The sequence below is a fragment of the Lissotriton vulgaris genome, chromosome 4_1, assembly GCF_964263255.1.
Source record: "Lissotriton vulgaris chromosome 4_1, aLisVul1.2, whole genome shotgun sequence".
NCBI lineage: Eukaryota > Metazoa > Chordata > Amphibia > Caudata > Salamandridae > Lissotriton > Lissotriton vulgaris.
In genome coordinates, this window is record NC_141691.1 from 1,745,928,904 (window position 1) to 1,745,951,517 (window position 22,614).

The 22,614-nt window shown below is 44.7% G+C and overlaps 1 protein-coding gene across 1 annotated transcript in view; it reads left to right on the forward strand.

Moving 5' to 3' along the window:
* The window catches only part of VPS13B (vacuolar protein sorting 13 homolog B), a 2,999,480-nt gene that overhangs the window by 342,565 nt on the left and 2,634,301 nt on the right, over positions 1 to 22,614 (forward strand). The window contains exons 12-13 of the mRNA XM_086966051.1: positions 1,210 to 1,297; positions 12,402 to 12,593. Coding sequence (XP_086822177.1) covers positions 1,210 to 1,297; positions 12,402 to 12,593 — 280 coding nt within the window. The remainder of the gene's footprint in view (positions 1 to 1,209; positions 1,298 to 12,401; positions 12,594 to 22,614) is intronic.

Here is a 22,614-nt window from a genome sequence, read left to right on the forward strand (position 1 = left end):
CTCTGTGACTTAACCTGGCTTTAGCCTACAGCGAAGGACGAAAGTGGGTATTGATATCAAAACAAAATCTGCTCCGCTTTCTCACTATATTCTCACCTATTCCAGCATCTTTGACACTAGGTGATCATGTGCATCTACAGGGGGTTGGGTTGGGGGTGGATGTGTGTGTGTGTACACGTACGCGCTAATGCACGCAGTAAGACAGAACTACTCTATGGAGCTGCCTTCTATATAGACATGCAGTCTCTAATCAATGGTAGCCCGTGGGCAGTCTGTGTGGTATACCCGACGTAGGCACACAACATTCATGTGTGTGTGTGCAGAGACGGACTATTCACACAAAGCTGAAGCATTTCTGGTTGTGGTAATCAGAAAGATTAACACCTCTAAGACAGCGATACAGTGCGATCGAGTGTGCATGTGTGAACATGTCTCTTATTTATAGTTTGAAAACTGATTACAGAAACCAGAATGTGACGAGGAAGTGATGGCAACATCTAGTTGGGACCATAGGCCCTGTAGCGTTTTGTTTGTACATATTTACATTACACCTGTTTAGGACTTAAGGTAGAAGGGGTCAGAGTTTCTCATTCATTATTTTTAGTGAAATACCAAAGCCATGCAGATGTCAAGCAAGAATCTCCGCTCTGGAGCACGATTCCTCCCTAAAAGCTACCATTCTTAAATCGTTTGTTTATTTTACAAAAAATGAAGTTTGTAATTAATAGACAAAATTCAGTTATTCGTGGTAATTAATAAAAAATAATGATATCCTCATTTAAAAAAATACAAATGGAAAAAGAGACAAATGTGAAGAATGTGATCATATGCCAAAATGGAGAAATTAGAGAAAGAGAGATTTTTTTTCTTTGTTTAAACTAGTTGTGAGTGCCCATATCACTGAGGTCAGATGAGCATCTATTTACCCAATTAAAAGTAATCATTAACGAAAGACTACTGCTGTAGTGGTCAACATGTCCACTCGAATTATGGATGTGCTTTTGTGTAGAGTGCAATAGAAGGTGCATTACTTATCTGGTAAGGTGAGGTCTATGGATAACCCCTGTTCTTTTGTTGTAGTAAGCAGTTGTGCGCTTTGACACACACATCCCCAAAGGCCAGCGTCTGTGATGTGTGGCCTATCGCCTTGTAATCTCAAGCTTGTAGCCTTCTCCAACTCATGTTCTGTTTGCCTTCCTTTGTTTGCAGGAGACCTACACAGAGATAGCTGGAATGCAGAGGTTTGGGGCTTTCTACATGGATTACTTGTACACAATGGAAAACACCAGTGGCAAAGGTACTTGTTGCATTGACTCATGTTTGCCCACCCTTGACTAGCAGAAAAAGAGACTTCCTTTTAAGCACTTTGTCTGTGGTTGGATGCCCCCTACTTTACCTTTTCGGTTGTTGATATGGTGCGATTGGAAAAGGTGACCCTGGGCCAGTATGAATTGAGCAGCATTTTTGCTACTATATAATCTTTTGTTAAACTTGCTAGGTTCAGTCATAGGTTGATTTAGCATGAAGTTTTTCGGTTTCTGATGGCGTTATACCAACTTAGTTTTTCTGTATAAATAAAACGTCAGTTTTCATTATAAGTCGCTACCTAAATAGTGTTTTAGTTTCATACTTTTGCTAGATTCTAGTTTTTGTACTTTAAACAAGCGCTTAGTATCAAAGCTAGGATTCCCATTCATAAATTTTTCTTTACAGCTCACTTTGGTCAGATAGTGGGGGTAGTTTTGTTTGTGAGGTTTGGTAGGAGTCTAATCTTCCTTTTGCACATAATTGTGACTGCACCTCTCTTTTAGTGAGATGACACTGGTAAAAGTATTTTATATTACCTTTTCTGCCAAAGAAGAGGCTCATGCACTTTATGTACGATTTTCCCGCGCTCTCTGGGTGGGTCACTTTTGCTATCTGAGCATTAAAGAAGGGATGACTCTCATCTTATTACAAACCAATTAGTGCCCCTCTGTAATCCGTGCTCACAAGGGCTTTTGTCTATTTCTTCTCCTCTTTTGTAATAATATCAGATTGGAACAGACTAAGCAGAAAAGCACAGCTCCTAACACACAAACTTCAAAACCTCAGGAGAATGTCGTTTTCCATCTTGTCTTGTTTTAGAACTCTCAATGTCTGTCCTAAGCTTGATTTATGAGATAAGCTGCAAAGGAGTACATTTTCTTCTAGTTTTTACGTGACAAATGATTGAGCAACTTTATTGATGTACCATATTTTACCTGAAGGATCAACGTTGGCATGGGCATCGTCTTTTTTATTGTGCTACTAAACCCACGTGGTTGGTTTAAGGTTGTGTTTCGTGCTAACTAGCATAAAGAACCTTTTTTTATTTATATATTTGTTTATGTCTTTTGTTGAGCACCAGCATATTTTTGCTTAGAAGTCATGTTGCAACTTTAGGCTCACGCTGAAGTATACAAAAACGTAATGGATGGAATGCTTGAATTAATCTAAGCCACTGGTAATTATTCAGTCCACTGTTATTTTGCTCACCATGCCACCCCGGTTAGGAGTACTCCAGTGCAATTCAGTCTCAACTGTGCTCAAATGGGAGAAGACCAGCCCAAACTCCCAGGCCAGATCTTTCCTAACCTGCTTATCCGCCAGGTATAACTTGGTTTCCAGAGTAATTACCAGTGACTGAGATGAATTCAAGCATTCCACCCATCAGTCTTTTTAAATACATTAGTCTGTCATCCTAAGTAGCACAGGTATGCCCAGGCGTAGGTCCTGTACCCACTGTGTCACTGGAACCAACAATACTTTGCTGATGAGCCCTAACTAGGACAAAACGCGTCCTGGGTTGCTTGTTGGTTCAAGAAGGACATAGTCTGGCAGTTCGGGCTGGACTGTTCCCATCGGAGCAGGGTCAAGACTGATTTGTATGGCTGGGTCAAAACTGAGCCGGCATTGTGTGCAAAATAATAATGGGCTGGGATGTGGCCCGGGTAATTACTAGTGGCTGAGATTAATTCAAGCATTTCATCCATCATAGATATAGTTAGTATTAATGACATTGGGGTTGAGAGCAGTCGGTGGCCCTCCTATCCTGGCAACAAAGGCCTTGGTGCAGCTGTCCCCGCTCGTTTGTTTGTCTCGTCTCTGTTGCTGCAGCTCAGGCTCTCCAGTGGCTGGTTTTATCAGGACAGGAGAAGTGTGGCTCACTGATAAGAGCAGCAGTCCCTGATGCAGAGGTCTGGCCCGGGACCAGGGTTCAATTCCCGACGCGGCAGGGTCCTGAACCCCAAAAAAATGTCCACGGACTTGATAATTCTCGCCTCAGTGCCTATTCTAATCATGGGGTCCCACGCTGCAACTCTGGGCAATAGCTGCTTAATCTCCACTACGGCGGCCCACCCGCTGTGGGATGCCTGGCTTTCACCTTGGGGATGCCCAGTAGGGGTTATCTCACAGGGAAAAGCCAGGACGGGTTCCCAAGGCAAGCGCCTTGATGCCTCCGGGTGATACGTGCGCTACATAAGTCGCAATACATACATACAGGAGGGTAGCATATCACAGCAATAGAGGAGAGAGAGGCAGGATTGAAAGAGTTATGCAGAACGGTGGATTTGCATTTCGCCAATCTATTACTCTGTACAAAGCTATACTTGGGCAACAGATGGGGCCAGCTGTGAGATCAGGGCACAATGAGCCCCAGAGTGCCGCTTCACCTGAATGTAAAAACAATGATTCTTTAATTTTAATCTGATCTTTTCTGATCGCACCTCATTTCACATCCTCTTCTTTTTATACTGTCCGCCCTTTCGTGGAGGTGTTGCTAAAGGGAGCAGGAATGAAAGGAGGAAAGGGACAGAAGAGAGGGTCAGTTTGTAAAGCAAGGAGCACCCATTCCCCTTGTAGGTACCCTGATAGTTCCGTTGGTTTACCACGTGGTAGAACTTTAAAAAGCCACATGGTAAGAACCGAGTGGTGGGTGACTGAGATCCAGGTTGGTATGTAGAAATGCATGAAGCTGAACCTTCCTGAAGAAAAAAATCAAGATACGTTTTATTTTGATTCTGAAAATAAGGAAAGGAGTAAACTGGTGCAGTAGCCATGAATGAATGTTTCCTCATTTCTGGGCTTGATCTCCAGGGGATAGGTAAACATTCTCAGAACACTCCTAAAAGGGAGCCGTAATAGAGAACCACTTTTGGAAAGTACGTTCCCATATAAGTAATGATTTGATCACTCTACCTGTTCAGAGTTCGGGAAATCCACATAAACTCTGAGATATAAAGCGTATAAAACAGACTGTGAGTTGGAAGTCCAGTACAAGCCTAAAATCTTAAGAGGATGGGAGAAAGGGTTTATTAGGCCTCAGGGATAGTTGGCTAAGGACAGCAGGCATTATGCCTAAACTGCACTTTAAAATCTGAATACTAATCTGCTCTGACTAGATATCTGGGAAGGAGGGCGGAAACTAATAGAGGCGGCAGTGACACATGGCACCCTACAATAATTCAGCATACCACCTGATATCTTGATAGAGATCATTATTGATGGAGTTAACACACGGCACACCTTATGGGACACATATCAGAGGTGCCCTGCTTTCCTCTCTGAAGTTTCACAAGCTGCAGACGTAGGTATTTTACAACACAAACGGTAGTTGCCCTTCAGCATTCTGAAATTGTGTGAGCCCACCTATACTAGATGGTGAACTACAAGTGGCTTTACACTGCACATCAAAAAAAGAAAGATATGGAGGCCAAGGTAGTGAGGGTGTGCAGTCTCTACTATCTTCAAACTCAGACACTTGTGATTTTAAGTTTATAAATGGTATTATCTGTGATGGATGGCCTATTTAATGAGAAAAAACGAAAAAAAAGTATGGGTGGAATGGAAATGCGTGAAATACCCTAAGTCCCACTGATGCTTACTTGGTCCATCTTTTTTAATAGAGGAAGCAATAGTGAGGTTTTCTAGGCAACCCTTCAGGTGGAAGTTTTTACTGATGACATGGAGGGGCCATTCGGAATTTGCTGATTGTCTGCGGAAGTGTCAGGAACAGATCTATCCAAATGCCGTTCAAGACTTCAGCAATTTTTTCTGTAGCTCGAGGAAGATTCCATCGCTAATGTGTCAAAGGCAGCAAACAAGTCGAATGAAATGAATACTGGATGAACTTGTCATTGAGTGAGGCAAGACGATCTCTGCTGGTATTGACTAACGCAGTTTCCACGCACCTGCAAAGTCTGAAACCATACTATGCATCATTGAGGATGGTAAGGCATTCCAAAAGTTTTGCTGCTGGCTTGTGACGTCGCCTATCAGGATCTTACTTGGAAACGTGCAACATTAGTTGAAAAGACTCCTTTGGTTTCTTAACAATATGTGGGTCACTATTTCATGGTTAAGGGCTCTGCTGCAACCAGAAGTGACGTATTCCTTAACTCTGTGATATCCACTTATGAGCACTGATAGTCTGCTATTTTTATTTGCCTATTGCCTCTAGGAAATAGCATAGCAATCCCTTCCATAGAGTTTCCACTTCTTTAAGGTGCTTGGATGTGTTAGCTGATTTCAGTATATCCCTCCAGTTCTGTGAGGTCACTGGCCTTGGATGTACGTTAGTACAACGCGATCATTTTGATTGCTGTACTTTACGACGCAGCCATTACAACGCAAGTCGTTACAACGACTTGCGTTTGAGGGCGCTGGATTGTGGATTAATTTAATTTTCTATTCCAACTCCAGCCCACGTAACAGTAGGGAAGGTGTTGAAATAGAAAATCAAACTATTCCTTAAGCAAGAGCGCCCTCCAGCGCAAGTCGTAGTAACGACCTGCGTTGTAATGGCTGCGTCGTAAAGGTCGCCCGGTGTGAACACCGCGTTGTAAAGGATGTGACCCCTGGCCTTTGGTGAGATTTTACACTAATTCTTGATAGTTATCAAGGTTGTCGACTTCATTGCAGGAATGACTGCTCATCCCCTCCAAAGCACCCATGCCGGTTTCAGTTCTCCACTGGAGGCAGTAAGAGGGGCAAAAGACCACCATTGTCTTTGATTGTGGCATCAAATGTTTGTAGCCCTTCCATGAAGTTTAATCTGCCCTCTTTTTCCAGATTGTTGGTAAAGGAACATTTGAATGAAATGCCACAGTCAGTATAATTGCTTCCCTAATTACTGAGCATAACAGTTTGAAAATGGATCATGCCTGCCCAGTGCAATAAAATACATCTTGGGATGCTCCCTTTGATATAATGTGTGGGTGCATTGTGACTTCCACAATATGCTATTTACTTATTGCAGACATCACAGTCCTAAAGTAAGTAGTTAAAGTATTAGGCTAAAATCTAGGAAATTAACTGTGTAGTACTTGGTGGATATTTTCAGTCTTGGCTAGCCACAGACCGTTATACAATGTACACCCGTGCCCTCTGCGAATCAAGCAGAATATAGAAAGGAAGTTTAGATTTGCTAAAATTGAAATTGAGACACATTTCTGGGCCTCTGGATTCATTTAAAATACCAACACATTTAATACATCAAACTTGGTAAGAAATCTAATTTTTTAAGGTTTCTTCTGTTTTTTTTACCTTTACTTTTAATTAACAGACCTAGATAGCAATTAAGAAAGTGCCAGTAAAAATGGCAAGCGACTGTAAATTGAGCGACATGCCTCGCACGTTTCAATTTTCGGTGACTTGATCTGCCCTGGACAAGTACTTCGTAACTTTTTATGGTGAAAATACATCATACTTCCGGGGTGCCGCTGAGGCCGGCGTTTTTACACGAAGGATGGCATGCTTGAAAAAAGGGTCTTGTAAATACGGGAAAAGGTGATGATAGTTTCCTGTCTCCGGAGTTTGGGTTTCCTGATAAGCATCTGCTGCCAGTTAATGGCTTATCTGTTCCAAACCTCCCTCATACCAGGGGCATTTAAAAAAAAAAAAGAGAGAACTTGCTCAACTTGTTGGAAATAAAATGCCAAGGGTGACAGCATGGCTAAGCAGCGTGTCAAAATCCTGTTTAAAATTGTAAAAAAATTAAACTGCTTAAAAAAAATCTTCAAGTGGAGTCCATGTAAATGTCCACTTGTAATTTAAAATGCTGCCAGCCTCGTCTGTGTGGCGTTCTGACAGGGCTCCCGAGGCTTGAAGTGTTGCGAGATGGCACTTTAATTAAAATGGTGGCTGTCTGTATGTGGAAAACCTTTATCTGTCGGTACATGCTTGCCCCCTCGAACGTTTCCTGGAACACATGTTTGCAGATGAAACATCAGGTCCCTCCTGGACAGTATTAACCAGGTTCATATGTTATCACAAGCGCTGACACAGGAGCGCAATGCTCTCAAACAATTAAAAAAACCTGAAAAATACTGATTCTTGTCATCACAGGCACAGATAGCCATCCTTCATACCTGCGGACATGCACAAATGGCCAGTGCTGAACGTTATAATTATATTGATCAGAGACAAAAACTGATTGCGGCACATGTAGGAAAAAATGGTTGCAAGACATTCTCAAGTCATTCATAAGTATGATTTTCTCTAAGACCATGGCCAGTAATGGTAACAGGTAGATCAGTCTGTAGTTGGCGAGCGTTAAAGGGTCCTCAGAGGGTTTCTTCAGCAATGGGAAGAAAGTTGTGTGTTTTCAAGCGCCAGGGTAGGTCGTGGAAGAAATGTAGGTATTCAGAATGGGTGTGAGCATGGTGCTGATGGGTTACAGTCCTCTGGAGTAGGTGTGGTGGGTGCAACCGTCTGATGGGGCCCCATGAGTGGATGACATTGGTGCTGTTCCGGTTTCAGTGGACGGGTCTAACACCATGGATTGTAACTTCTAGAGGAGTAATGCCCAAATGCTTAACTTGGCTCATATATCTAAAAACAGCCAAATACACCTCGTCTCTAAAGTACAGTACATAGAGGGACTGTAGTTGGACCGCCCCACAAATCAGTAATTAAAGAAAATAACAGCAGGATACATGCAGAAGGTGACACCAGATCCACAAGCAGTGACTACATCAAGGAACACTTCCAAGGTCAGGCAGGCCAGAGCAACCAAGATGCCTGAGTTCATCAAAGATGAAATGCTCGTCCTAGCATACAAGCTACAACCTCATGTGAAGCTTGTCTGCTATTCTGGAAATGTTTAGGGAGCCTTCCAGAAAGCCACATGGGTTGGTTTATTCAAGCTTTTCTTTTTTTTTCATAACTCTTTTTATTGGTTTTTCCAACAGCAGCGCTGGTGGAAGAAATCACCGTCAAATGGCATTATTCTGACGTCTTCAGGTACAACCACATTGGAACTGTCGGTAACCTCATAGTATTGACACACTTGAACTCTTCTGGGTGTCCCTTTTCACTGAGTCATCTTTATTAATTGATGCGACTGCCATGTTCTATTTTCTTCATGTATTCTGCTCCTCCCCGCTGCTGTCCCCACATTATCCAGTGTGTTTTTCCATTTGGACCAGATCTTATCAAACTACTTGGTCACCCTCTCACCTCTTTTTCAACTTATTATGTGCACAGCCTCAACATAGTCAACCTGTGGCACAAGTAAAGATGAAATATTAACAGATGAGACTGCCAGTGAATTAACAACTAATTCAGAAATGGGCTTAGATTATATATCACAACCCTACAGTAGAGTGATGAAATTTGAAGAAGCTGTTCCATCCAATTAACTCTAAAAACGATTGTTATATTAGCCAGAGATGTAATTGATCAACAATATCAGCATATCTCGTAACTGTTTGTTCACTTATGAAAAGGTATGGGGCATATGGGCTAAAAGTTTTGGGGGTGGAGCTTTGACAGGCATAGCAATGACCATATACAAGACGGCATAAACATGAACGAGTATGCTAGGCAGTTTCTTTTATGTCCCCATGGACTTCTGGACGTTTGAAACTCGTACAGAATATTTGGGATTTGTTAATGGATTTCCATACTTTACTGCAAGACACATGGAAATGGGAATCCCAGGCACAAGGCAATATGTAGTATGCAGTTATCGGTATATCCCATTTCTGCGTGTCAGTGCAGATGTTTAGTGACTGTGATGACATCTAGTGCCCAAAAAGGTTCCATCATTGTTAGTTAAAAGGAGGAGCAGGTAGTATTTTATTCCAGCGAACACTGAAAATCTCTTCAAATATTGTAGTTTGAGATATGCAAAATTATTTAATTAGACAGTTCAGCGTCTCAGGAGCATGAACCTAGGGGTCAAAGTAAAAGCTCTCCTATTGTGCAATGTGTGTGTGTATGTTTATATATCAGGCACAACAAATTCCAGTGGTTATGATGTAAACTACAATAGTGTGTCTGGGAAAGTGTATTTGTAATGAAAGTCTCACCTCATAGCATGAAAAACATCCAGGCAGCGTGTTGGGGTCAGTATGGACCTGACAAAAGCAGGATGAGCCATAGGGTGGAGCTTAACCACCATGCAACGGTGTAGGTGAAAGTCCTTTTATAAAATCAATGTTTTGACCTGGTTTTCTCCTAGGTTAAACACTCCGCCTCTTTATTTTTTTGGGTGGTTGGAAATGGTTTATACAAAATAGGTTTTCTGTGGTTGACATCCCTTTCTTGGTAGCTGATTAGCCCAAGGGGAAGGTCAGATTACCATCCACTAATCTTCCTCCTTCTTCCATTTTGTATAAATAACTAACATTTTCACCAGAATGTTTGTCTTAGTTAATTTTAAACTCACTTTTATTATTAAGGAGTTTTATATAGCGCTAGCCTGACACAGGGTATCTGAGCGCTTCACAACAGTTTTTGACCAAGTTTAATACAGTAAGAAGTATTTTACATATAGGTTTGGACAGTCAGCGTGTGCTGAGCAGCATTGGGGTAGTCCGTGCGTCCTGAGATAACCTCGTAGAGTGCACGTTGCCTTGCGGTTGAACCACTTAGGTGGAGGGGAGGAGCAGTTAGGTGTGCAATGGCAGGGAGGAGGTAAGTCTTAGAGCTACAATGTCTGGGAGAGACGACAAGCAGGGATTTGCGTTTAGATGGCGGCTATCCATTCTGGAGGGAGCGGTTGAGGAAAAGGACATTTAGGTGTTTTTTGAATTTTGTGAAGTATGAGATAGTCCGGATATCGATTTGGATGGAGTTCCAGATTTTGGGCGCGTTTCCGGCGAAGGACCGTGCTGCAGTTTTTTCTTTGCGTATTTTCATAGGGATGAGTAGTAGGGTGCTGGAGCTCCTGAGGTTCCTTGTCTGACCAGCCGTCTTGAGTTTAGCAGCCAAATACTCATACGCTCAAATATTTTTGTTCCATGCATTTCTGTGCTTTGCTAAACTTTGCACCTGAGGCTTCCTTGGCTGGTAACCTGCTTTGATCACTTTTGTGTTTTCAGAATTATCACATTTTTATTTATGCAAATATAAGATATTCCGCCGTATGGAGTAAATGCATGTAATGCGTAGAAGCCTGCAATATATGTATAGAAACCACCTCTCATTTTCTTATTGTTGTCTAGTTGTGACATCACTATTTGCCCATAATAAGAAACTTATGTACCTACTCTACTGTAAAAATGTATTGTTGATGAGTTTTGATTTAACAGTGCTGCTGCCAGATTTAGCATACTGTGCAAGGCAGGCCGTGTAACATAACGAACTACAGTTGCTGTAAAAACAATTAAAGAGAGCTTTTTAGGTCTACAGAACTATGTTTCCCTGAAAATGAACAGTCAGTAGCAGGTATGAAAGTATGTTTGTGTTTTTTGCAGGTCAAAACTCGAAAGTTATAATGTCTCCACTCACTGACTCAGCATGTACCACACATTCTGAACTACAGACGTTTTTGAGCAATTTATATTCTGTTTCTGTAAGAAATCACTAGCTGCAAATTGATGTGGGTTTTTTTGCGCTACAGATTCTGTATTTATTCTGCATGCAAGCATACTGTTTCAAACGAAGGAGCAAAATACTGAGGATTTTAACTTTTTAGGTGAAGGGCAATTGTGTGACCCTATAAGGAATAATATTCTGTCTGACGTCCCTTTAACGGATATTGTAATCTCCCTCGGAGGTCCATGCTCTTTAAAACAACTCGGCTTTCGGCCTTAGCCTCTGTTTGGGTACTGAACCCCCAGATGGCTCGCAAGCTTTCTGTAGTGTACAGCAGGGGTTACTTTTCCCAGATATAGTGTATATATCTTGTTAAGATCGTGTCTCTCTTTGGTAGCGTTACATTTATTGAGGCGTGTTCTGCTGTGTACCACATGTATGAGGCGGCCGCGGCACCCGTGCTCTGTGCATTTATTTCCTCAAGATAGGAAATGAGCGCCGTGCCGCACGAGAGCGGCTCGCTCCGGGCATTGCATTCTTTGGTACAATTCCTCGCTGTTGGATATTTTTATTGATTTTTTCCAAGGACTCCGGAGTTTCATATAAATCCCATACATTTCTTGCGGGGAACGTTAAAATATAATAAAACCCAGCGGAACTGAAACAGCTGCTGTTTGCAAGAAACAACTATTGATGAACACAATGGTATTTTCTTCTCGTTTCCAGCAGCATGAGGAAATATCCGGAGTCTGCCCATAAAAGTAACTACAATAGTTTCCACCAATTTGGCTTCATTCTGTACGAAGGAATGAGAAGATTTATAAGGCCACCGCTGGGCACTCCTCCCCCCGGCAATATTTACATTTGCATACCAGGCCAGGTAGTTTTACCCTTAGTGAAGGGGGGTATGCATTTTAATAAAACGTGTGTGTGTGTAAGCGCGCACATAAACACTAGTGAGTATATAAATGTATTCTGCTTGAAAACGATAACATATCACGGGACAACTATGGGGAAAGTGTTTTTTGTTTGTATTTAATTTGCACTTTTAATCTGCCTTTGCCCAAAGTGCACTATGTTATGAAAATATGCTCTGCCTGCGGTCTTCTAGCTTTAGCCACCATTTCTTAATTGAAAAATGAATTTTTCAAGTTCCGAAGGATAAATGTGGCTCCTGGTAACATCAAATTTGACAGCAGAAGCTGACCACCATGTCCACCCGCCAGCTTCAGCTTTACCAGTATTTTTTTTTTTAGCACAGTTGCTCTTCCTTGCCTATCCAAGACGTTCCCAGCGTACAGGTTTTTGCCTTCCGGCTTTCTGGTGGGCCCATTCCATTTTTCTGTGAAAAAATATACAGACATAGATTTTCTTGGGATGACAGAAATTATCGTGCTGATTATTCAGGAAAAAAAAAATAGATTGGTATTTTTTCGACGTAAAATATTGCCCCAGTGTTTTTTTTATTTCATTGATAGCATTTTTTTTAGTAATGTAACATTTTTAGGTAAAATGTCAGCAAATGTTCTGTAGAAACTACTGTAAAAAAGTACATGCGCTTCATGGTATGTTCTAGAGATACTATTTGACGTGCGGTTCTTCAACCCCCTTTTCAGGTTCTATAAATCAGCAGGATCTGTCCTTGGGCAGGAGTGAAGAGTTGGGCAGCACCCAGGAGATGTCCACGAAGCGCCTCATTGTGGGTCCCATCGATCTCCGGTTGGACAGTAGCGCAGTCCACAGGATCATGAAAATCATAGTGTGTGGCCTCGAGCATGAGTACGAGCCATACAGCGGACTAAAGCCAGGTATTCCAGAATTGCACTGTTCCCTTTTGAATATCATTTAGAACTACTTCATGGAAATGTCAGCAGTTTATTTTTTTATTGTAAAAACACGGCGATGTCAACTTGTTGCCTTTTCTCAGTTCTGGTACAATTTTTTATGTAACATGCTTCTTGTATAATAGAATTCGAACCGTGTCCCATCTATTCACATTTCACTTTAGCAAGTTTTTTAGGTGGATTAATGTGAATATATTTCTGAAAAAGTTATTTCTTTGAATGTGTGCCTTGCAGAGATCTTGGTTAGCATAACATCAGATACCTCATGAACATTGAGTGGAGCAAATGACAATTGCAGCAGTTGATGCCAGAAAGATTGAGTGCAGTACAAGGCATCATCCATCAGTTGTGTGATCAAACGAAAATGCCTGTAAACGATATATTGTCGGATTAATGACCAGGCGGCAGTGTAATTAACCTCTCCTTGTAATGAGAATGGCTATTTAAGGAGTTCAGACTTTGTAATAGCAATATCCAGTCGCAGCAAACATGGACATATTTGATCCTCCGCCCCCCAAAAACAATTTACCAGCATGTTCCATTGAAGTAAATTAGTTGCAGTAAAACGAAGTACTTTTAGTAGTCTGTGGCCAGTTGTGAAATGCCTTTCCATTTAGCTGAGAGAATGAGAGACGTCATAGCTCAGCTTCATGATCCTAACACCATTTAGTCAAACAATGACCTCATCATCAAGAGTTTGAGGATTATTCAATATCCGTTCTTTAAATACTAATTCCAGTTTTAAAACATTTGTCCATATGATTAAGGTTGGTGTAAAACATTCTTGGAAAGTACATTTTATGCTTTGTTATTTCAACATAGGTATTTCACCAACCAACATGTTATTTTTATAATATTATTGATGTAAGGTCTATGTAAACTGTAAAATGAAAGAAAATCAGAAAAATGTCTGTACATGTTATTAACACGACTTTCTTAATATTCCTACTGGAGACATTTTCTACAGCACAGATATTCAAAGCAAAGAATGTTAGAGTGGAGATATAGTGAGCTGTTTTACTAACTGTCGTTTATTTTTTTTCGTAAAACTGTTGGTGCATTTACACATTTTGTGTGTGGTGACGACTACATCTCTAAACATTTCCATATATTTCACTAATCTAATATCTTAAATTGTGGTAAGAAAAATGAACACACATTTTGAATTAAGAAACTTTTAAATACATTTCTTGTCTATACAATAGTGGCTTGACTTACATATTTTATATGGCAGAGTAGAATAAATCATTTCCCAGAGAAACTCCATTTATTAGTTCCCAGATGTTGTTTCTCACAAAGAATGCAGTTATTTGCATTCCTTGATGTACCAGAAGAAATGTGGAAATGCACATTAGGTGTGCATGCATCTTTGCTCATCACAAATGAGCACTAGTTAGTCTTTGATGCATCTCTCACTGCCTACACGAGTATATCATCAACCAGAGCATCAGTCCTGATCCCGAGTGGTCCTTGTGGTGGTCAACAAGATTTAATGTAGTTTTGAACTCTCATCAGCATCTCCGTGTGTAAGTAGAGAAATGCAATACGTATGCATTAACTGTTCATCTCAAAGCGCAGCTCAGAGAATTCAGTATGGTGCTGTGTTTCTCATTTTCACACCACTTCGACATGCTCACATCTCTTGTTTAATTGTTACTCCTCATTGGCTTCCTATTTCCAAGCGGTTCATCGTTAAATCCCTTTGTCTTTTTGTCCATTGCTCATTTCATAAGATTTTCCCTCTCTACTTGCAATTTAACTTCTCTCGCTGTAAACTAGATCATCCTCAGCTAGACTTCTGGCCCTTCTGTCTGGCTTTCCTGGTTTAGTGGATGCTGCTTTTCCTGTCAGGGGCCATATTACACATAGTGCCCATGAGCGCAACAGGCACGTGTACCCAGTTTGTGCACCTCTGAATCACAGTGGTATTGCAAAAGCGGCTGCAGATGCTTGTGCAGCTTCTGTAATATGTAGCCCCAGAGCTATCTTCAGGGAGCGTTTTCTCACTTGCTTGTAGACCTATCATGGACGCACATGCATTTGCAAATGGGCCTCTATGAGGTGCACACAAAATGGTGGCACACTGTCCGTGCGCGTCGTTAAGCCGGCCCTCTGAAAAATGGAAAGGGGTCCCTTGGAACCCCCAAACATCCCCCTGCATGCAGGTGCTGTCACTCACTGCACCTTCCAGCTAGCAGATCTGTCTCTCCCTTTTAAAGGGCAGGCAGCAGTGCATTAATTGTAATGGGGCTGAATATGCCTGTTTGAGCCCGACGCACCTGTTTAAAGGTATTCGTGGAGCAAACAGGGTCAGATTGCCCTATCTGTTATACACGGGCCCTGACATCCAGCTGTTGGAATATTCTTCCCAAAAATTTGCAACTCCTGGACAATTTCCTCGGCCCATAAAAGTTGTCATTCACCCTGCATTTAATTGCTAATATGCTTGCATGATTTAGTGAAACCTACCAGTAATAATCAGTGAAAAAGCTCCACTCTGGAAGATCGCACATTTTTGTAAACACTTTTTTTATCATCATGTGTGTCACGTGCAAATTACCCATATGCGATTCTGCCCCATGTTAATGGTGCCACAACGTCACAGCCCTTGCATATTGAGAACAAGTGCTTGATTGTGTAACCATCTTCCACAAGTTTGCATCCTATGTTATTGATTATGAAAGCTATATAATTAGTTTGATTAGCTAAGTGTAAACAGAACAAATTTGCGCTGGTTTAATCAATTCTGAAGTTTTTTATGTTGTGAATGTCAATAAAAGATATTGCATTAAGAGAAATACTTGATACTCGACCAGCACTTTCGGTTTTTAACATTTTAAAATTTTTTCGTTTATTAATTAGTTTTGCTATTAATATCCATCCCCTATCAGACCTGTTAATAAATCAGTGGGCACTTTTTAGGTCTCGCCTGTCGATGCGCATGCGCATCGAGCAAGGCGAGAGTATTGCGAGTTATCCACTCTTTATCCACACTGCAAGGAATCGTGGCGATTCCTTGCAGTGCCCGTGACTTTTAAGGTCAATGCGCATGCGCATTAAGCTTATGCGCATGCGCATTGACCTTAAAAGTCACGGGCGCGTGCATGTCCGTCTTTGTTTACCCGCTCCGCCCCCTCCCGCCGTGTCGCCTTGCCTACTCTCTTCCACAGCCTCCCCCAGCTCCGCCCCCTCACTACTTGATTGCACGGCCGCTAGGCCGTGCCTCCCCTACTCTCCTCCCCCCTCCTCCTCTCCTCCCCTGCCTGCCTGCCGCTAGCCTTGTTAGTTTTTACTACAAATCCATGCACTATAACTAATTTTCTTTGCTTGCATTTGGGCTCACGAGATTCTTTCACTGCCATTTCTGGTTCCACAGTGTCATTTGTTTGGAGCTTTTTCCCTAAGGATTAATGCTTATTTAAAGCAGCACGGTCGCGTGCCTATGCGCAGAGCGGATTTCCACACTAAAAGAGTCCCAGCAGAGCACACGCGCCCCCGTCAACAGTCGCCCCGTGTCCTAGTTAGGCTGGGCCCGCGTGTGTTGTGTAAACGGCAAAGGTATGGCCGGCATGCTGTTCTCTCTCCTCCAAAGAGCGCTGTTTGTTTTGGCAATAGCGGGCCGTTGGTTGCACTCCCCGGGCGGCCTCCTTCCCCTTAACCTAAAAGAGTCCCAGCAGAGCACACGCGCCCCCGTCAACAGTCGCCCCGTGTCCTAGTTAGGCTGGGCCCGCGTGTGTTGTGTAAACGGCAAAGGTATGGCCGGCATGCTGTTCTCTCTCCTCCAAAGAGCGCTGTTTGTTTTGGCAATAGCGGGCCGTTGGTTGCACTCCCCGGGCGGCCTCCTTCCCCTTAACCTGGCGGGAGCGAGCCAAGGAATCTGCCCATTGTCGGCCTGCATTCCCCTGTCTGTCGGGGCAACTGACAAATGATGTATTTAGGTGCAGCATTCCAGCCTCCTGTCCTCTCTTAGATAACCCGTCCCAGAACCCTGCTGCGCCTCCTGCCCAGCTCACGTACCAATATCCATCCCTCTCTCTAGCAGTGCAGCTGATCGCGCGCCCCACTCCCATCTCTCCATATAAGTCCAGGCGTGCAACACCCATTGGGCTCACCGGGCTTCCGCCCCTCCCCCCCTCGTGTGTGTCAGTCAGCCTGTGGCGACCCTCTAATCGCAGCCGCACGCGAGTACTTCACAGGTCTCTAAAAGACCATTTAGATGTTAATGAGGCGTTTGTTGTGTTTTGACCCCTTCTTAGAGACACTCTGTCTGGATGGAAGAATTAGCCCCCCCAGTCCCAAAATCTTTTCCAGCCTCAATAACCCCCTCCCCCGAAATTTGGCTCTAGTTGCCCGCCTCTCAGTAACTAAATGTACCTACATTTTTACTTGACTATTTGTCTGCGAGCAAGACTGTCCGTTCACTGGCCTCTCTCTATATGTTAGCCAGACTGTCCCCTCACCCCCGTAAATGCTTGTCTTGTCCGTCAATTTGTTAAATTGCCTGTCTGCCAGACACTCCATCCTTCTCACATGGGGGGCCCTGTTTCGCTGCTTGCTGGACTGTTTGATCATTGGTCTCTCTGCCAGACTACATGTCAGCCTACTCCTCACTCTGTCTCTCTATAACCCTCAACCCCTCACCCTCAACCCCTCACCCTCAACCCCTCACCCACACTCACCCACACTCACCCTCACTCACACTCACCCACCCTCACCCTCACTCACACTCACCCACCCTCACTCACCCTCACTCACCTTCACCCTCACTCACCCTCAACCCCTCACCCTCACTCACCCCCACTCACCCTCAACCCCTCAACCTCAACCCCTCACCCTCCCTCACCCTCACTCACCCTCAACCCCTCACCCTCACTCACCCTCAACCCCTCACCCTCACTCACCCTCAACCCCTCACCCTCAATCCCTCACCCTCACCCACCCACACTCACCCCCACTCACCCTCACTCACACTCACCCACCCTCACTCACCCTCACCCTCACCCACCCTCACTCACCCTCACTCACCCTCACCCTCAACCCCTCACCCTCAACCCCTCACCCACCCTCAACCCCTCACCCTCACTCACCCTCAACCCCTCACCCTCAACCCCTCACTCACCCTCACCCTCAACCCCTCAGCCTCACCCTCACTCACCCTCAACCCCTCACCCTCACTCACCCTCAACCTCATGCTAAAGATTTACAAAAAAACCCATAAACAATTCTAAAAGCACTAACTCTAATGCTGCGAGACCTATTGCATTTCTAATGCTTGTTTTCCCTTGGCAGTGAATGCCCACATCTTTGAGCTGTTTTATGGGCATTGAAATGGCAGTCACCTGCAGAAATGAGTCGGGAAAAGGGAAAAGCCGGATTTTCTATGCACTTCTTTGCTTATGTCTTCCTCCCCAGACAGCTAGTCAACCCCCATATGAGCCCGGAGGTCCCTGCTTGAAACGGCTGCCACTGATTTTGCACCTGCTCTTGCCTGGCATCTTTCAGAGACTCCTCCAGTCTAGAGGGTCTTAAAACTGAGACTTCCTGCGACCAGTTGGATCATATGGAGCAGCTCACCTGAAGACCCGTAGTCGGGGAAACTCGTATACCATAGAGCCTGCTAGACAGGTCAGAGCAGTTAAAAAAATCTTTTCATTAAGACATTCAAGTAAGACAAAAATAAACAAGCATTGAAAATGCAACAGGACTCGATTTTGGTTAAGTTAAAGCCATTTGCTTTGCTAATGGTATTGTATAGCTAGGCAAATGGCTTTAACTTAATAAAAGGCAAGACCTATTGCATTTTTAATACTTGTTCTTTTTTCGCTCACTGGAAGTACATGAAAGCATAGACATTGACAATTAAGCATTGACAAAGAAAATAATTCTCTGTATTGGCTATGCCATTGATTTTAAGCAATGGTATGCACAGTGGGGAAATGTTACCAAAAAAAAGTCTGTGATGTGGCTGCCTGTTATTTTGTAGGCCCTCATACAACACATGCGCACCTGCAAACGAATGCTTGCGCTTTTTATGCTTTTTAGTTACAAAAACCAGTTGAATCTGTAACTAAAAAGAAAACAAAACATGCAAAAGTGTTTATATTTTAGTCAGCCGGTAAAGTGAGGAACAGCAAATGGGTGGAGCAGAAGTAATGGAGGGGGAGGATGGAAAAAACACAGACGCAACACAGGTGGGCTGGAGAGAGGCGAAAGCAACACCGCTCAAGGTAGATGAGATAGGCGAAAGCAGCATGAGGAAGGACAGGAAGACCAGAGAAGCAACACGGGGATTGGAGGAAAGCAATACAGAGTTTACAGGTGGAGGGAAGGAACAACAAGGAACTAGACGGAAAGTCCATTGGAAGAGTACCCTTAATAAAACAAGAACGCAACTCACTCACCCTCCCAGCTGCGAGCAACAAAGGCTCTTGTGTACACACAGCCCGCTGCCAGCGCGAGATTAACACTTGAGGGCCACTCTCCCAACTGGCCTTTCCGAATGACAAGTCCTCGAGCGTGGCTTAACCGGAAACACTCACCGAAACCGCCACCTGCGCAACCCCCTGGAGATAGATACACGGGTCTTCACAGCTGGGGCTGTCTGCGCACAGCTCCCTGTCGCGAAGCCGCCTTCACCAGACAGGCATGCTTGGCTGGTGGCTAAGAGGGAGCCCTGGTATCTGTGGAGGGCCCGAACAGGAGGTGGCCTCGCGCCAAGCTGCAGATGCGGGTAGATTCCTCACAGCGGTGAATGCCGGCGAGTGTAGCCAACCGCTAGAATCAAAGGGAAGAATGCACCAATCTGGTGGTGATAAAACCATCAGCCATCAGGATTCACGGATTGTTGGTACTGAGATGCGTCCAGTAAAGGAATGTAACATTCGCTAGAAAGGAACAAACTGTAGCTTGGACCCATTAACTAAGAGAATGCTGACAATTGTGCACTCGACATCAAAGCGGTGCGCAGTTTAGGGAGTTGTTTGCCAAACTTTCTCGAGTCTATGATTATACAATTTATGTATGTGATGCTGGTGGGAGGTGATGGATGTGCGATTAGACTGTAACGTGCATCAGATAGTTCCTTGGGAGGCAATGTGGGGTCATTATGAATCTCCGGAGCACGATTGACTATCTGCTCTCATTAAGTCATACCTCCCTCAACTTCGCAAAACCACCGGGGCTCTCTGGGCACTTGTTGATATCCTTTGTAGATGCAATACCCCGCCTTCCAGAGTATTCGAAGCCCTCTGTGAATTAAGGAGCCTCACCTTCTTGTAGTGCGTGCCCAGCCAGGCCCGTACAGGATCCAAGAGTGCCAGGGTATCGGGGCTCTCCCAGTGCTTGGTGCTGGGTCCCCCATCCTCCCTGCGGGCAGCTGCAGGAGGCGCGGAGGGCGGTGCGGGGGTATGTTGAGGTGAAGAGCCAGACTCCTCGTCCTCCTCCTCATCTACCTCATCGTCCTCTTCTTCTTCCTCCTCCTCTTCCCTGGGAACTGCGGGGCTAGTCTCACCGTCCTCCTCTTCATCGTCTTCGCCGGCCAGGGCGACCTCCTGCTCTGGGGCTTGGGCGGCTGGGCTGCTGCTCTCCACCGGCTCTTCAGGCTCCCGTGCCCCACCTCACCGGCGCCGCCTCCGTTGCTCACCCCCGACTGCTTTGCGCTGCTCTTGCTGCTGCCGTTGCAGCCGCTACCGGGCGTCCCCAGACCGGGTTGCCTTTGTTTCATGTCTGCTCAAAGAATCTCTCCAACTGCCGCCTCAGTAACACAGGGCCGTGGAGGATAAGCATGCGCAGTACGAAGCAAACTTTGATATGATATGATATGATAAAAACATTTATACAGCGCACGTTCACCGACGGCTTCTTGGCGCTTTGGACAGACAGAGGTAAAGACTACGAGATGGAAACATCAAGCAGTCATTAATCAAAAGCTTGAGAGAACAACCAAGTCTTTAAAGCCTTCCTAAAGGGATGATAAGAAGAGATAAGCCAGAGGTCCGAGGGCAGGGAGTTCCAAAAAAGGGAAGCTTGAGTGGCGAATCTTAATCCCCCGTGCCTTTCCCGCTTGAAGGGGCACATGAGCAACAGATTGGAGCTTGAAGAGCGGAGAGCTCCGGAAAGGATGTATCGATGAAGGTGAGAGGATATGATGGCCGGGCCTTGATGGGCAAGGGCCTGGTAGGTCAAGCAGCCCACCTTGAAAAGGCTGCGCTGGATCACAGGGAGCCAGTGCAGGCTCCTCAAAAGAGGCTTGGCTGAGCTTGCCCTAGGCTGCCCGAAGACCAGTCTCGCCGCTTGATTCTGAATAAGCTGAAGTTGGCGAGACTGGTAAAGGGGAATGCCAGCGTATAGTGCGTTCCCATAATCAATACGGGAAATAACCAGACCAAGCGTGACTTGAACTAAAGCCTCATGAGTGAGGAATCTGCTGATCTTTCTGATGCGGCGAAGATGAAAAAAACATGCCGACATCAAAGATTTAATTTGTGATTTCATAGTCAGGTCCTCACTAATGGTAATTCCAAGACTCTTGACCGAGCTCACCGGGCATGGGGCACTTCCCAGCGAGTGTGGCCAGAAGCTGGAGTTCCAAGGATTGCCCGGAGGTCCAGTTAGTACAAGCTCGGTCTTTCCTGGGTTAAGCTTGAGTTGGTTCACGTTCATCCAATTACTGATGTATGACATAGTAGACTGGAAGTTCTCAATAGAGGCAGGGGAGGAATCAATGTTAAAAATGAGCTGGAGGTCATCCGCATAATTGAGGATGACCCCTGGTCTTTCCCATAGCCTGGAAATGAGGGGAGAAATATAAAGATTGAATAATAGCGGGGAAAGGGAAGAACCCTGAGGAACCCCGCAGTTAAGGTCCTTAGCTGCGGACGTGAAGGGGCCAAGACGAACACCTTGCTTGCGATCTTGTAGAAAAGAGGTGAGCCACCTAAGCGGGGTGCCCTTGATGCTGGCGTTCTTGACCCGTTGAAGAAGGATGGAATGATCAACGGTGTCGAATGCCGCCGACAAATCAAGGAGCACCAAGGCCTGGGAGATGTTTTGGTCAGCCCCTTTCCTAAGTACGTCATAAACTGCCACCATCACGGATTCAGTGGAGTGCTGCGGTCTAAAACCGGCTTGATGTTGATCTAGGAACCGGGAGCTTTCCACAAATGAACCAAGGCAGCTAGAGACATGGGCCTCTAAGAGTTTACCCAGGAAAGGGAGCAGGGATATGGGGCGAAAGTTGCTCAGTGTTGTCGGATCTGCCCCAGGTTTCTTAAGAATGGGTGAGACGACGGCAGATTTAAATGTACTTGGAACCGTCCCCACAGTAAGGGAATTATTAAGCAGCGAGAGGGGCACCTCTGGAAGGCTGAGGAAGATCTCACGGGCGATGTGGGCAGGGCAACTGTCAGCGGGAGAGCCAGAGCGAACCTTACTATGGAGAGAATTTATTGTATTGTATTGTTGCATACTTGTATAGCGCGACCTGTCACCACCAAGGGCATCCTGGCGCTTTGACCCATAATCCAGCGAAAACAGTAGCTCAACCTATCCTAGGAAAAAGGTGAGTTTTCAGAGCCTTTCTAAAAGCTAAGAGATCCTCAAGGCTTCTCAAGGATATTGGCAGAGAGTTCCAGAGTTTGGCTGCCGCTACTCTGAACGAACGGCCGCCCATCCTCACTCTCTGGAATCGCGGAACTACCAGTAGCCTGGACGACGAGGAGCGTAGAGCTCGAGATGGACAATACCAGGCAAACATTCGCCGCAAAGGAATTGGGCCCAGGCCATGAATAGCCCTGAACACAATGCACGCTGCTTTGTAGCACACCCGCAGATGGACCGGCAGCCAATGAAGTTCTCGCAGCGCTGCCGTAGAAGAGCTATGGTAGGGGCGAGAGAGGGTGAGTTTGGCAGCAATGTTTTGCACCCTTTGCAGCTTGCCCAGAAGTATTACCGGGGCCTCCAGAAGCAGTGCGTTACAATAGTCAAG